The sequence below is a fragment of the Scyliorhinus torazame genome, chromosome 1, assembly GCF_047496885.1.
Source record: "Scyliorhinus torazame isolate Kashiwa2021f chromosome 1, sScyTor2.1, whole genome shotgun sequence".
In the NCBI taxonomy this organism is placed as follows: domain Eukaryota; kingdom Metazoa; phylum Chordata; class Chondrichthyes; order Carcharhiniformes; family Scyliorhinidae; genus Scyliorhinus; species Scyliorhinus torazame.
This window is the reverse complement of record NC_092707.1, coordinates 232,585,143-232,600,082: the sequence shown is the minus strand read 5'-3', so window position 1 is coordinate 232,600,082 and position 14,940 is coordinate 232,585,143. Positions and strand designations below refer to the sequence as shown.

The 14,940-nt window shown below is 46.2% G+C and overlaps 1 protein-coding gene across 3 annotated transcripts in view; it reads right to left on the bottom strand.

The window, feature by feature from the left end:
- LOC140419383 (interphotoreceptor matrix proteoglycan 1-like) overlaps window positions 1-14,940 on the bottom strand; it is a 226,334-nt gene that overhangs the window by 98,664 nt on the left and 112,730 nt on the right. For all 3 annotated transcript variants that reach the window (XM_072503256.1, XM_072503260.1, XM_072503269.1), the window contains exons 3-9: window positions 13,468-13,634; window positions 13,183-13,217; window positions 12,775-12,821; window positions 11,287-11,378; window positions 8,907-9,056; window positions 5,810-5,868; window positions 1,262-1,518 (exon numbers count right to left, since the gene is read on the bottom strand). In XM_072503256.1, the coding sequence (XP_072359357.1) occupies window positions 1,262-1,518; window positions 5,810-5,868; window positions 8,907-9,056; window positions 11,287-11,378; window positions 12,775-12,821; window positions 13,183-13,217; window positions 13,468-13,634 (807 nt within the window). The remainder of the gene's footprint in view (window positions 1-1,261; window positions 1,519-5,809; window positions 5,869-8,906; window positions 9,057-11,286; window positions 11,379-12,774; window positions 12,822-13,182; window positions 13,218-13,467; window positions 13,635-14,940) is intronic.

Genomic DNA, 14,940 nt, shown 5'->3' with positions numbered 1-14,940 from the left:
GTTAGTGATAAGAAGAAATGTGATGCTGCTATCGGATTTTTGTATTGTAAAATAAGTTCTTTGATTGTTAAATAGCAGCATGAATGTAGTCTAGTTAGAGACAGTTAGAGGTTCCCTTTTTATTGAATGTTAAATGGCCCCTTAGGAATTTTTAGATATGTGTTGTATTAGGGAAATTTAGGTAAATGTTTTTGACCCATAGGACAGAGTAGGGTAGAACCTGTCCTTGATTAAGGGTACCCGGCATTTCAGAGAACAAAGACGACCCAATATTGTGATCCTTCACGCTTCGCGTTGGGGATCAAGAAGACAGAGTGTAGCCATCTGGGATGGCCACTTCCAACTAGGTACAGAGAAACTTGCAAAGCCTAGCGGGTAAAATGGACAAGGCAAGACTCAGGCAGGCTCAGAGCCTGAAATGCATATTCAAGCAAGAAGTCCAGACGGTATCGAAACTCCGACCAATTAGCATTTTAATGGGGCCGATTAGCATTTGATGGCCCATCTCCACCAAGACAAAGGACTGGTACTCGAGCAGCCGGTACAGTCCCAGACATTTCGGCGCCACTCCCTGTTCAAGGGAAACATAAACAATGGGGTCAGTGACCCCTTGGCACACGCCTAGCCATCCAGATCCCCGCCCACTTATTTGCTAAGGAATCGAACGGAGTGATCAGGGATCACCCAATTAGTAATGCCCAAATCGAAGGACCGCCCAAAAGAGCGCAAAAACCCCCAAGTATAAGAAGACGAACCCGCCACATGTTCGTTCTCTCTTGGTCCTGGTACCCCTCCAAGTGCAGCAACACCAGAAGCAAGTACAAGGTTCGATTCCAGCTTGGGTCACTGTCTGTGCGGAGTCTGCACGTCCTCCCCGTGTGTGCGTGGGTTTCCTCCGGGTGCTCCGGTTTCCTCCCACAGTCCAAAGATGTGCAGGTTAGGTGGATTGGCCATGCTAAATTGCCCTTAATGTCCAAAATTGCCCTTAGTGTTGGGTGGGGTTACTGGGTTATGGGGATGGGGTGGAGATGTTGACCTTGGGTAAGGCGCTCTTTCCAAGAGCCGGTGCAGACTTGATGGGCCGAATGGCCTCCTTCTGCACTGTAAATTCTATCTGGCTAAACATCTACTTGCTGACACGCCTCAGCGAAATCTAGTACACTTCCTATACTACATAAAGCTTAATAACATTGCTCTTGACTAGGATAATTGCCATGAGATGAAACCAGCCAAGCATGGTTACCTGTTTAAATTAAATTACCTTGAGTAAACTGGAGTGAGCTTGGGTCCATTGAAAAAGAAGTGTCATTGAGCAGTGCCATGGCAACCAAGTCCTGAAACCTGCTGACTGTTATGTTGGTCACGGGTTTCTCCAGTATCTCTTCCTGTGGTTCAAACAACATTTCTCCGTTCTCAACTTTATTAGAACCAATGTTTAGCACTTCATTGCGAATATCGCTCAACGTGGCAGTCTGCTTATCAAAGATGGCAGCAAAGCGAATCACATGACTGTCCGCACTGAAAGAAAAAAAATTCATGATGTTCGGTTCGTAACTTATTTCAGAAAAAAAACATGTTTAGCTTAGCTTACAGTCAGTGGGGCCTAACACGGCTGGAAAATTGAGAGAGGATTGTACCAACATGTGGAACTGGGCTGGTTTTTGACATGAACTTTTTGATTACATTAGTTTTGACAGCCAAGCTCTGAACTACATTAATCACATACTTAACACTGTACTCTGCAAGAATCTCTCGCTATCTTCCTCTCTGCCCCTCTGTCTCTTGTTTTCTTTACCTCTTTCTTAACTGGCTGTAAAGCACCTTAGGGCATGTTGAATGTGTCTGTCAATGCAAGTTCTTTCATTCTTTATGCCCCAATTCCTGTTATTCTGAAATTTGAATGTGCCTAGTGCTTTTTAAAGGTGGGAAGGTGAATTCACCTGCATCTCATGTACATACCACTGGATCACTTGTGACAAGATAAGAATGATGGCTTGATGTTCTTATTCATTAAAATAAAGTGTATTGACTTTTCACGGAGACAGTGCCCATTAACAAGAATGTTCTCATAAAAGCAGTTGTCTAAGAAACCAAGCGTTATTTGCATGTATTTAACAGCATGAATTTTGATGCCCTCAAAGAAAGCTGTTCACAAAGACCATTGGGCTCTGTGACATAGACTTCACCTTTCCCAATTTTCATTTAATTCTGGTACCTGCTAAAGGAGATCTCCAGCATCCAGCAACAGTGATGCCATCAAGCAAGGTAAGCATCCAATCACATTCATAGAATCATAGAGTCCCGACAGTGCAGAAGAAGGCCATTCAGCCCATTGAGTCTACACCAACCCTCCAAAAGAGCGCCCTACCTATGTTCGCTCACCCATCCACCCAGCCATATCCTCACAACCAAACCCACACATCCCTGGATACTAAGGGGCGATTTAGAATGGACAATCCACCTAACCCATACATCTTTGGACTGTGGTAGGAAACCGGAGCACCCACAGGAAACCCACTCAGATGGGGGAGAATGTGCAAACTCCACAAGATAGCCAAGGTCGGAATTGAACCCGGGTCCCTGGCAGCAGTGCTAACCACTGTACCACCATGCCGCAAATCAGGAAGTAACAAATGCATTTATTCTTGCACTTTTTATAATTTTACAGGAAGTAAAATAAATGTGTGGGACATCCAAAAAGGGATTAAAGTAAAAGCTGAAATATCATGCACAATCTTTAAGAAAAACTGCATTATTGAAAAAAATCTGTTGAGGTTTTAGCATGGAATAGAGAATTTTGACATTTCCTACATATAGAGATGAATTTAGCCAAGGTGAGGAAACAGACATGCAGCTCGCAGGCTGTACAGGTGCCAGATAATCCAGCACTCTGTGCAGAAAGTATTTGGAGGCGTGATACACTCGGTAATGGTGTCTCACCACAGCCCCTCAGGCGCCTGATAGAGCCAGCAATGGCTTTTTAAAGGATGCCCTGACCTGCGCTTTAATAAATGTATCTTCTCCCCCTCCCCACAGGGATGGAGAACCTTCTCCCACTATCCCCACATGCACATTGGAGCAATGCCCCCCCCTCCCCCCCCCCCCCCCCACCCCGCATGAATACAGGGACCCCTTCCTTCCCACAAGTACCAGGACAACACCCAACACCCATAAGGAGAACCCCTCCAGTGGAGCTCCGCGGAAGGCCTGTCCTGGCATTGCCCCTGACATTGCCCCACTGGCAATGCCGGGGGCAGTGCCAGGGGGCAATGTCAGGAGCTGAACATGTCCTTCCCCCCTCCAGGGGGTTATACTCACCTGTATGCTCCTGGCGGATTCCCTTTGACTACTTCACATTTTTCAAAACCTCGTTGACATGATGTCACATCGGTAAGGGGAGGGGGGAGAGAGATTCTAAATGTGGGGGGACGATATGATGGGGAGGCCTGCCGATCATATTCAAAATTTGTTAAAAACATTGAAACGAGGTTGCTGCCTTTTCTAGGTGGGAACCTCGTTACTTCACTGCCGAGAGGCTGGAGGAATGATAAAATGAGATCTGCTGGCAAGAATATCGTTTTACGATTCTCACGAGATTTTACACCCGCGTCACTGTTTGCCCCCACGGCAGACACGGGTGCAAATCCGTGATTTGCCCAGATTGTTTGTTTAGCACTAAGTTTGGCTTCGTGTTCAATTTAATCAAAATGCATAACTTTTCCAGAAGCCTCGGAACAATAATAATTGCATAAAAAGTGCTATTCGTAGAATCACAGAATCCCTATAGTGCAGAAGGAGGCCATTCAGTACAATGAGTCTGCAGCGACCCTCCGAAAGAGCAGTCCACCCAAGCCCACTTCCCCACCCTATCTCAACAACTCGATAACCCAACCTACACATCCCTGGACACGAAGGGGCAACTTAGCTTGGCCAATGCACCTAACCTGCACATCTTTGGACTGTGGAAGGAAACTGGAGCACCCGGAGGAAACCCACGCAGACACGGGGAGAACGATTCAGGTAAATTCAGGGATTTCAAATTGATCTCCATCTGTGAGGACTTCAACTGTGCACCCATGGCGGAGCGAAGGATCACCCAGATTTTGCAGCATTAGTAATGGAGAAACCATCAGTCGTCGCGTTCGTTTTAATTGTGAAACTGACAGCAACTTCTGGATGTCCACGTTTAACTGCGTACATGCAGATGCCAGACGTTGCTGCTCATTTCACATTTGCCATGACAGAGAATGCTGACAGTTTCTCCATTCCTAAAACCACAAAATCCGAGCAAATATTGAAAACGGCAAATGATTGGCTCACTGGCATTCTAATTTTCAGATCAGGTTAATAGGAAATACTCACAATGGTGCAAAGACTGAAGCACCTTGGTGCCAATCCATCTGATTATAGTAATCTCACGACTGTTTCCTTTTAAAAATTAAAATAACATCCTGAAAATGGAAGTTATTTGAACTTCAGCCAATGGTGTAAATTTTTAAAAATTCATTTATGGGATAAGCCTGTTGCTGGCTCGGCCGGCATTTATTGCCCATGGCTAATATTGGATCCGATGGGGCCGGTTTAGCAGGGGCTGCTTTCGCACAGGGCTAAATCGCTGGCTTTTAAAGCAGACTAAGGCAGGCCAGCAGCACGGTTCAATTCCCGTACCAGCCTCCCCGAACAGGCGCCGGAATGTAGCGACTAGGGGCTTTTCACAGTAACTTCATTTGAAGCCTCCTTGTGACAATAAGTGATTTTCATTTCATTTCATTTTTTGTGTCAGCAGAGATGAGCATGTATGGCCAATCTAATTGCATTATTGATAAGACCTCAATTTACTCCCATTGATCAATGTTTTTATCACTCCAGTTTCATTCATTCTTTCAACCTCCATATAGCATCAATTTAACCTGATTGAAATACATATTGGAAATTGAACATTGGAGTGGAGGCATGTACATAAAAAATTTAGAGTACCCAATTCATTTTTTCCAATTAAGGGGCAATATAGCGTGGCCAATCCACCTAGCCTGCACATTTTTGGGTTGTGGGGACGAAACCCACGTAAACACGGGGAAAATGTGCAAACTCCACACGGACAGTGACCCAGAGGCGGGATCGAACATGGGACCTCAGCGCCGTGAGGCAGCAGTGCTAATCACTGCGCCACCGCACTGCCCGTAATCTGTAATCATTGATGGTCTGCAAAGTCACTTTTGGTTGGAAGTGAGATGAAATTGGAATCATCCTAGGGCAGCACGGTGGCGCAGTGGTTAGCACTGCTGCCTCACAGCACCGAGGATCCAGGTTCGATCCTGGCCCCGGGTCACTGTCCATGTGGAGTTTGCACATTCTGCCCCTGGCTGCGTGGGTCTCATCCCACAACACAAAGATGTGCAGGGTAGGTGGATTGACCACGCTAAACTGTCTCTTAATTGAAAAAAAAAATTGGGTACTCTAAATTTCTGAAAAAAAAAGAAATTGGTATCATCCTGGCTCCAGTTCAGTAGGACAAACTGTGACCACATTTGACATTAATGTGTGACTGGTCATGCTTATTGGATCCCTCATTACGATTATCGGCACCCATCTCACACCAACTACTAACTGGGACGGTGCAAGCTGGATCCTTCCTTGGATTGAACCTTTATCAGCAAAGACTCTGCGATATCTCGGATATGTTTATTTTGGAGCTCAGCTTTGTTTAGTAAGATTCTGCACTCAAGATATGTGACAAGGAGCTGTCATTGATCTTGTACATGTCGACTGCTGCAGCTTTGCACAACGATTAAATCTTTTGTTTACCCACCTGAAACCTAATACCTGAATTTCTTTGAATCCTGGGAGGTTATCGAAAAGATTCTGCATCTGGAAAGGAAATAATATGTTGAATCATGAAGTCGGATCATTTGAGAAGCAACAAAGAATGCTCACTATTGACGCTCGCTCGGCTATTTTGCAGTATTCTGCAACTTGCGTGCTGCAGCCAGTTCAAGATGCAAAGGTATCTTGCGATCATGTTAAAGAGTGCCAAATAAAATCATAAGTATTGACCTCAGTACAGTTAAGAGAGATTTGATGGGACTGGGTTGGAAGGGTCATGATAAACATAACATTGTGCCTCAGTAGAGGTGAACTACCATAATTGAATAAAGTTGAAACTCTGACCCCAAATTCCCAGAGCACATTATTACATTATGACAAAGCAGTTACTGCACAGAAACAATACATTCCACCCAACAGGTCTATGATACCCCACAAGCTTTCTGAGTTCATACCTTCGTGTCACGAGTGTGTGAAATTCTCTTCATTTGAAGAGGTGTCTTTACTCCGAGAGTGGTAAAAATTTGGAACTTTCTACCACGTGGAGCAGTTGAAATTAATGGGAATAACACATTTAAGTTAGAAAGATATAGCATGTTCCAATGTTGTTACAGTGGTTCCTGACTAGTAACAAGGGTGGGTCCCACTTTGAGTATGTTGATAGGTTTCCCAGACCAATTGAAGGGTCAGTGACGTGCAATGCAAGGGTCAGTCAATGTTTAGTCAATTTGTTAGTCAGGAGCAGATGAAGAAACAGGTGACTATCTCCATACAGCTAAAGTGCTGCTGTTAGCCCTGGGAGCCACTTGGTAACTCCGTGCAGGTGGGGCTCTGATTAAACCCCAGTGGCCATTTGCTTGTTCTGTGCTGCTGTGAGAGTTCAGCTTAGAAGATGCTTAGGGAGCCATTGATACTTGGTGCCGCCAAGAGTTGTGTCTCAAGAAATCCTATGTGACTGATGTGTTCAGAAGCAGGGAGAAAATGCTTCAGTCAGCAAAGGTGTTGTGGTGAGCAGTCTCCTGGGCATTAGGACTCAGGAGAAGTCTTGAGGCATAAACCCTGGAAGGGAGCAGTCATTAGGACAGCATGAGTCAGTGCGACTTTAAGGGAGTTCCGAAGCTAAGGCCGGGATTCTCTGGTTCCCCAGTTGCGTGTTTCTCAGCTGTTCGTTGTTGGCGGTTTTCTCTTTTCCCGCTGCTCATCAATGAGATTTCCCATTGAAGCCACCCCATGCCACCGGGAAACCTGCGGCCAGAGGTGCATTGCCAATGGAACAGACAATCCCAATGGCCGGAGAATTCCGGCCTAGATTTTGAAAATGTAGAATTCAAATTTCTTTTGAAGGAGACAGATTTTTAATGAGATTTGATGACCCACATTGTCCCTGTCATCTGGGTGGGTCACTGAGAAATCTATAGGATCTATCTTGACAACATCTGTCACTTGATGTGCACTGTGGGGTGTTCAACCGCAGTTTGTCTGTTAATGCATGTGTATCATATGTTAATTCAGAATGTTAGAGTATAAAGTATATATATATATCGTACATTGTTTTACTTTTCTAACTTTTCATGGTGAAGTTTATTGTATTTGTTCAAAACCTGTAGAATCTTGTGGTTTCAAAAACAGGTGTTGTTAATCTCAACCTTTAACTACTTTAAACAAGTTGGTCCCTGACCAGACATGTCGCCATGTCCTGGGGTCTGACCCGTATCGTAACAGAGGGAACAAGATAAATACATGAAGCAGAAAAGAATGGAAGGTGATGGGTGGTTAAATGCTTTCTGCAGAGAACAAGAGGAAGTGAGAGCACTTAACTGCCTTTGACGTAGTCTAAGAGTTATCTATCATAGCTAGATGTTTATAAACATTGTGGTTAGATTCACAGCTGGCTCCTTGAAATCCATTCAAGTGTGAAGGGAAATGAGATTAAACAATCCAGACAGCTGGCTGTATGTGTGAGCTGTCAATCACAACACAGTAAAATCAATTTGACATTGATGTGAATGAAAGCTTTGCAGGTCAAAGAATTGAGGGGGCTTAAACCCAGCTCATGTGGTTTTCTCTTTCTAGGAATTTACAGGTGCTGCTTCCTCTGCCTGAGCCATCAGGTGTATTGCACAGGTGAGTTTTAAAGCAGTGATTTTTCTTTTCACTTTCTCTGTCTGGACTGGTCACTAGCTTCCAGACAGGAGTCTCTGTAATGGGGGGATTCCAAGTAAGGGTCTCTTTTATGGGGAGGGCTTCCATATAGGTCTCTGTTATGGGGGGCTTCTAGGCAGAGGACTCTGTACCAGGAGGCTTCCAGGTGGGGGTCTCTGTACTGGTGGGCTTCCAGGTGGTGGTCTCTGTAATGGGGGTTTCCAGGTAGGAATCTCTGTAATGGGGTGTTTACAGGCAGGGGTCTCTGTATTAGGTGGGTCTCTGGTGGTGTTTTCTCTTACAGGGAAGTCTCTGGTGGGGGTATCTCTTATGGCGGGGTGGGGGTAGGGTTTTTTCTGGTGGGAGTCTCTTTTATTTGATTTGATTCATTTATTTGTTGTCATGTGTACCAAGGTACAGTGAAAAGTATTGTTCTGGCAAATTCTTTTATGGGGGGTGGGGGGGGGGTGTCTCTGGTGGGGGGGGGGGGGGGGGGGGTGAACCAGAAAATCTCATGGGGTAAGTATTGCTCTGTGGAGGGAGTGGGGCAGCCGCTAGACCTCGCTATCAGGCCACCAGCTCAGAATGACAGCCCTATAGTGGGATTCGTGGGAATCACTCGCAGTGCTCACCATACATAAATTTGCATGGCAAGGGATAGTAAATCGCCTCTGATTTGCGGTCCCAGCGAGAGCACATATTAAAGCTGATCTATCTCTGGTGGGAGCACATAGTGTCCCAAACACAGAATTTTGGCCATAATTTCTCTTCACTAAGTTTTAAAATGTAAGGCAGAAGGGAGTCACTCTCAGATAGAGACCAATGCTTCTGTTCAGGAATAAGGATAAAATGTGTTTTGCCTGATGAATGGAGCTGAAGTTGAACTTTCAGTTGTTGCTGTCTGGAAAAGCAAGTGTTTACTTTGCATCATAGTCACTTGCCTGAATCTCAAACTTTCGGGTCAGGTCTTGATACTCCTGTGAAGTGGGGTCACTCAACTCTGTGCTGTAATTTTGATTGGTGAGTTTAACGCTGAACTCCACAACTTGTTCTGATGGTTGCTCTGGGATGATGTTGGTTACGTGCAGATCCTAGAGCCAAAGGAGTGGAGTTACTAACCCATAATAAATCCAAAACCTTTTTCTCCCGTTTCCAAGCCACGTGTTTCTTGGCCGCACGACATTCGTTGGAGGTGGGATTCTAGCTTCCCGCCACTTGCCAATGGATTTCTCATTGTAACCACCCCACGCAGCCGGGAAACCAACTGGCTGGGTTGCGCTGCCGGCGGAAAAGTGAATCGCAATGACCGGAGAATTCCGGCCTTTATTTTTCCTTTGCATTCAGTATATTGGGCGGGATTCTCCGACCCCCCGCCGGGTCAGAGAATCGCCGGGGGCTGCCGTGAATCATGCCCCCGCCGGTTGCCGAATTCTCCAGCACCCGATATTGGGCGGGGGCGGGAATTGCGCCGTGCCGGTTGGCCCCCCCCCCCCCCCCCCCCGGCGATTCTCAGGCCCATGATGGGCCGACGTCCCGCTGCTGGAATGCCTGTCCCACCGGCGTGGATTAAACCACCTCTCTTACTGGCGGGGCAAGGCGGTGCGGGCGGGCTCCGGGGTTCTGGGGGGGGCGCGGGGCGATCTGGCCCCGGGGGGTGCCCCCACGGTGGCCTGGCCTGCGATCGGGGCCCACCGATCCGCTGGCGGGCCTGTGCCGTGGGGGCACTCTTTTCCTTCTGCCTTCGTCATGGTTTCCACCATGGCGGAGGCGGAAGAAACCCCCTCCACTGCGCATGCATGGGGATGCCGTGAGCGGCCGCTGACGCTCCCGCGCATGCGCCGCCCGGCAAAGTCATCTTTGGGGGTCGAGCCCCAACATTGAGGGGCTAGGCCGACGCCGGAGGAATTTCCGCCCCGCCAGCTGGCGGAAACGGCCTTTGTTGCCCCGCCAGCTGGCGCGGAAATGACATGTCGGGGCGGCGCATGCGCGGGAGCGTCAGCGGCCGCTGACAGTTTCCCACGCATGCGCAGTGGAGGGAGTCTCTTCCGCCTCCGCCATGGTGGAGACCGTGGCGGAGGCGGAAGGGAAAGAGTGCCCCCACGGCACAGGCCCGCCCGCAGATCGGTGGGCCCCGATCGCGGGCCAGGCCACCGTGGGGGCACCCCCCGGGGCCAGATCGCCCCGCGCCCCCCCCAGGACCCCGGAGCCCGCCCACGCCGCCTTGTCCCGCCGTTCAAAAGGTGGTTTAGTCCACGCCGGCAGGACAGGCAATTTATCGGCGGGACTTCGGCCCATCCGGGCCGGAGAATCCAGCGGGGGGGCCTGCCAACCGGCGCTGCCCGATTCCCGCCCCTGCAGAATATCTGGTACCGGAGACTTCGGCAACCGGCGGGGGCGGGATTCACGGCAGCCCTCGGCGATTCTCCAACCCGGCGAAGGGTCGGAGAATGACGCCCCAGAATTCTCAGCTGGTATGGGAATTGAGCCCGCGCTGCTGGCCTTGTTCTACATCACAAACCAGCTGTCTAGCCCACTGACCTAAACCAGCCCCTGCTGGTCTCACTCTAATGTGCAGATTCCCGAGGTACCTGAGGCATTGGGATTCATCCCCTTTGCTCCCAATTAGTTGAATTGCGCCCAATAGCTCTATACAACTCAGAAATATTGGGTGGAATTTCACGACCCTGTTGCGTAGGGGCAGGGCCATAAAATGCAACAGGACATTCAAAATTCTTGACATTGGCACGACTGGAAAATCCCACTAATGGGAGGAGCTGTAAAATTCCACCCATCATCCTTTGAGGAAAACGAAACATTTTCACAATCTTAAATTGCAGTAAGTTCTTGAAGGGGTAGATGGTAAACATTACACGTGGCTCTCAGGAAAACATAACGTTCTCTCCCAAATACAGTGTACAGCCAACATTGAGGTTATTTATTGAGAGAATTTAACCTTTGATTGATCAATTCTGACAGTTTTCCAATTGATATAATTGGTCCTCACAATCCGCAGTTTGAATTTCCAATTGAGCTGTTTGGAATTGCAAGTTGTCAATATAACCCAATGAAAAATAACGCTTGTCCTTCTTAACTTCTAGCAAGCTGACATATGGATTGAAACCCTGCCGCGTGGCCTGAAGCCCGTCTGTGTATACTGCCTTGACTTCAGCTTAGAGTTTTGTAAACATCTAAATTCTGGCTCATCCACTGCTAATTAACATCAAATTAATTCAACAACTCAGCATAATTATTGCACGAAATGAGAACACAGCCATTTTATAGCACAGTGCCCAGTCACATGTTGAATTTCAGAGGTCTCACCTTAACAGGTGTTTTAGTATCATTCACAATCTCATTAGAGATGACAATATTGGGAATTGATGCGGTTGTTGACAATGGCAGAGCAGAGATCTCTGTAAAAAAAAAGTTAGAAATCATATAAGTAACAAAGTAAGCTGGTGTAGTAAGATGCTATAACCTGCACCCTCACGGGATGGACAGGGTGGAAATGACTGTATTGCCCGGGTGCCTTGCGGAATATGGGCTTCCCCACTAAAGGGGTGGGGGAAGCTAAATTAACATTGCATATAAGGTCGGCCAGTTTGGACCAGCCAGCTCAGACCCGGTTGGGTACCACTGGGAGCAGTGTACCATTATAAATGAACCTTAGTTACTCTTGTTACAACTCAGTGTGGACTCCCCGTGTCTTCATCAAATAAGATGTGCTGAATAATGACACTGCCTGACAGTATTAGCAGTGGAGAACTTGCTGCTTAACTGGAAGGCCAGAGATTGGAGCCCCAAAACTATCTCTGACCCAAATCAAGCTGGTGATATTGAAGATACCAGCTGTTCTTAGCTGAACCATAATGCAGGCTAACTCACGGTGACAGACTATTATGGATTATTTCAGGGCTGTCTGCCAGTAGAAACTAGTTGACAACAACATACATTTGCATAAAACTCAATTTTCTTACCTTCTACAATCTATTAATTATACTTTGTAAATTGTATCTCTAGTCAGCAGCTACAGCTCTTTTTCAAAAACGATTTCCCCCCAATTAAGGAGCAATTTAGCATGGCCAATCCACTTATCCTGCACATCTTTGGGTAGTGGGGGTGAAATCCATGCAGATACGGGGACAATGTGCAAACTCTACATGGACAGTGACCTGTGGACAGGATTGAATTGGGGTCCTCAATGGCTTGGGGCAGCAGTGCTCACCACTGCACCACCGTGCAACCCCAGTAGGTACAGCTCTGACTATCATGGTGCAACCCTAACATGGAACCCCAGCTGACATTTTGCCCTCTTGTCAATCAGGCCTCCACTCCCTAAAGTACTCAGTGTCTTGCTTGATATCAATACTATCTGAGCGAAACCAGAGACCACAGGTCAGCCAATCAGGGATGCAACCTCCATGTGAAAGCGGTGAGGTGATGACACAAGTATGAGCTGACGATAGAGTACTGAGTCATAAATCCACTCATGATCAGTTGCCTATCTGAACTCTGTCATGGTGAGCTGGAACAGAGATATCACAAAAAGGAGAGTTATCCAAATCTCTCCAGCTCTCTCTTTTTTACATACCGCCATTTGGCATTTATACATTTCCCAAGTCTATTTCCTATATCTCTGTTTAAGTAGGACGGGGCACTGGTCAAAACCCCTGGGACAGGTAGGGGAGTGGATTATGGAGAAAATCTACTTCATGGGAATTTGAAATAGTCTTTTGCAGCTTTTACCCATCTCCTCATCATCTTCAGTTTACATGTCAAACATCAGAAAAAGTTGAGGTGAAACCGTACCTGTGGTTAGTGTCGAAATTTCACCTGGCTGATTATCCACTGGAATACTTTCCCAGCAAACAGAAAAAAGAGGCACACTATTAGAGAAATCTAATATTACTGTTTCACTCTAGAAAAGATATTTAATATGGGCTACATATCTGAACAATAAAAATATCATAATTTCAGTCTGTGCTAGAACCCAGCTGTGACAATATCTGATCAGCTCCAGTCAAGGATTTATATAGCCATCACAGTCACTCAGTCAAAACATATTAATATTTATACAATGTTGTCAAGTTTAATGTGTGGGACCATATCAGCTAAATAATGTTCTGGGATTTTGTGTGGTGATATGTACACTAAATCAACAGTAACAACAGGCCTAATACAATAGGTCTTCAGGACATTGCAAGCTGCACACATTACCTTAGTTGATGATCATCATCCTTTATACCCAGTCTCTGTAAAGGAAAGGAAAACCATCACTTTTGTCTTTTAAGAAAATGTAGAAATAAAATGGAAAAAACCTATGAAGCAGTTCAGATCCTTACACTTAATTTGTCTCCATTTCATATCAGCTTAATATTTAAATGTCAGAACAAAGTTGCTTTGGATATATTCCAATTTTCATGCAGGCGGAAAACTGGAACTAAAACATGTGCAAAATTAGTTCATGTTTAAAATGATTTCTCAACAAAATCCATTCCTTACCCTCTGAACCATGATTAGATGTTCCTGGGATTCACTGAAGTTTTGCCCAATCTGGAACAGATGGTGAGTTTCGCACTGACAAATATTGACCCATTGCTGGTACTCTTCCTTCTCCGGAATTCTGTCCAGGAAAATCCGAAATGCTTCCCAAACTGCTTCCTGACAAACTGAGCAGGGGATAATCCGTCAGCACAAGCCAATGTAGTGAAGTCTTATGATTTCATGATTAAATCTGGCTATTTGAAGTCCTGACTCTAGCTCATCTCCAGTTAAATTTATCTTTGGTTTTGACCCAACCTTATTAAATGCTAACTATGTGATGGCAGAGGGCCGAGTTTCATTTGGCTTTTTCTGTATCGATGCACTTGCTTTTAATATTAGATTAGTGAAACATTAAGTTACAGCACGCATTTGGAAAATTTGATCCTAGTAGCAGCCAAACGCACCAAAAGAATTAAACATCTCTCACATTGAATCTTATATCTACGTTCATTTGTTCTAGATCCTTCAGCATTCTGCTTCACCAAGTTCTAGGTGAACTATGAATTCATTCCTAAATACAGAGGACAGCCATCCTACACTTTGAGTAACAGAGGTTGAAATTTTGAAGCTGTAAGATAATGAGATCATGAAATTGTGACACAGAAACTGGGCTACCCGAAAGAACAGTGGCCCAATTGATAGGGCCCACCATATTCCCAGATTCTGCCACCTCCTTTCATTCTATTGTTATGGGCGAGGCGTTTTCGGAACCCCAAAATGTATCATGGAGTTCAACCAACCTCATCCTTTAATGGATTTGCTGCTTTTCCGAGCACGCAGCTTGTTCCCTATGTGTGGAATTTCAATTATGGACACGTGGGTTTTTAAACACAAAACAGTGTTTATTCCATGAACTCAACTTAACATCTTAAATAAACATTGGACCTCTTAACACCCCTTACTTCAAAAATAACTCAGAAAATATTGCAACAGTAAATAATTCCTTGAAATGTTCCTTCAAACCTCCAAGAGACTTAACACCTTTAAACAGTATCACATCAGGTTAAAGGATATGTTTATTTTCAGACACACTCAAACTGCTTTTTCCAACTGGCTTTCTCCTTTTAATCAGCTCTCAGCAAAATCAGCCAGGCACTTTTTTTAACTGAAACTAAAAACCAGCAAAATGGCTGACCTGGGGTGAAATTCTCCGTTACCGGCGCGATATCCGCCGACCGGCGCCAAAAACGGCGCAAATCCCACCTGCATCACGCCGCCCCAAACGTCGCAAAGTCTCCGGCCCGGAATGGGCTAGCAGCGACGTGACGCTATCCGCGCTGGTTTACGTGGTTCACGCCGTGCGGCGTGACGGCTCATAAGGACACGCTGCGCCCCCCCACCCGACCAGAACACCCGACCGGATGGCCGCCCGCCGCTCAGCCCCGAGGTTCCAGTCCCGTGACATTGAGGCGCTCCTGGACGCAGTGGAGC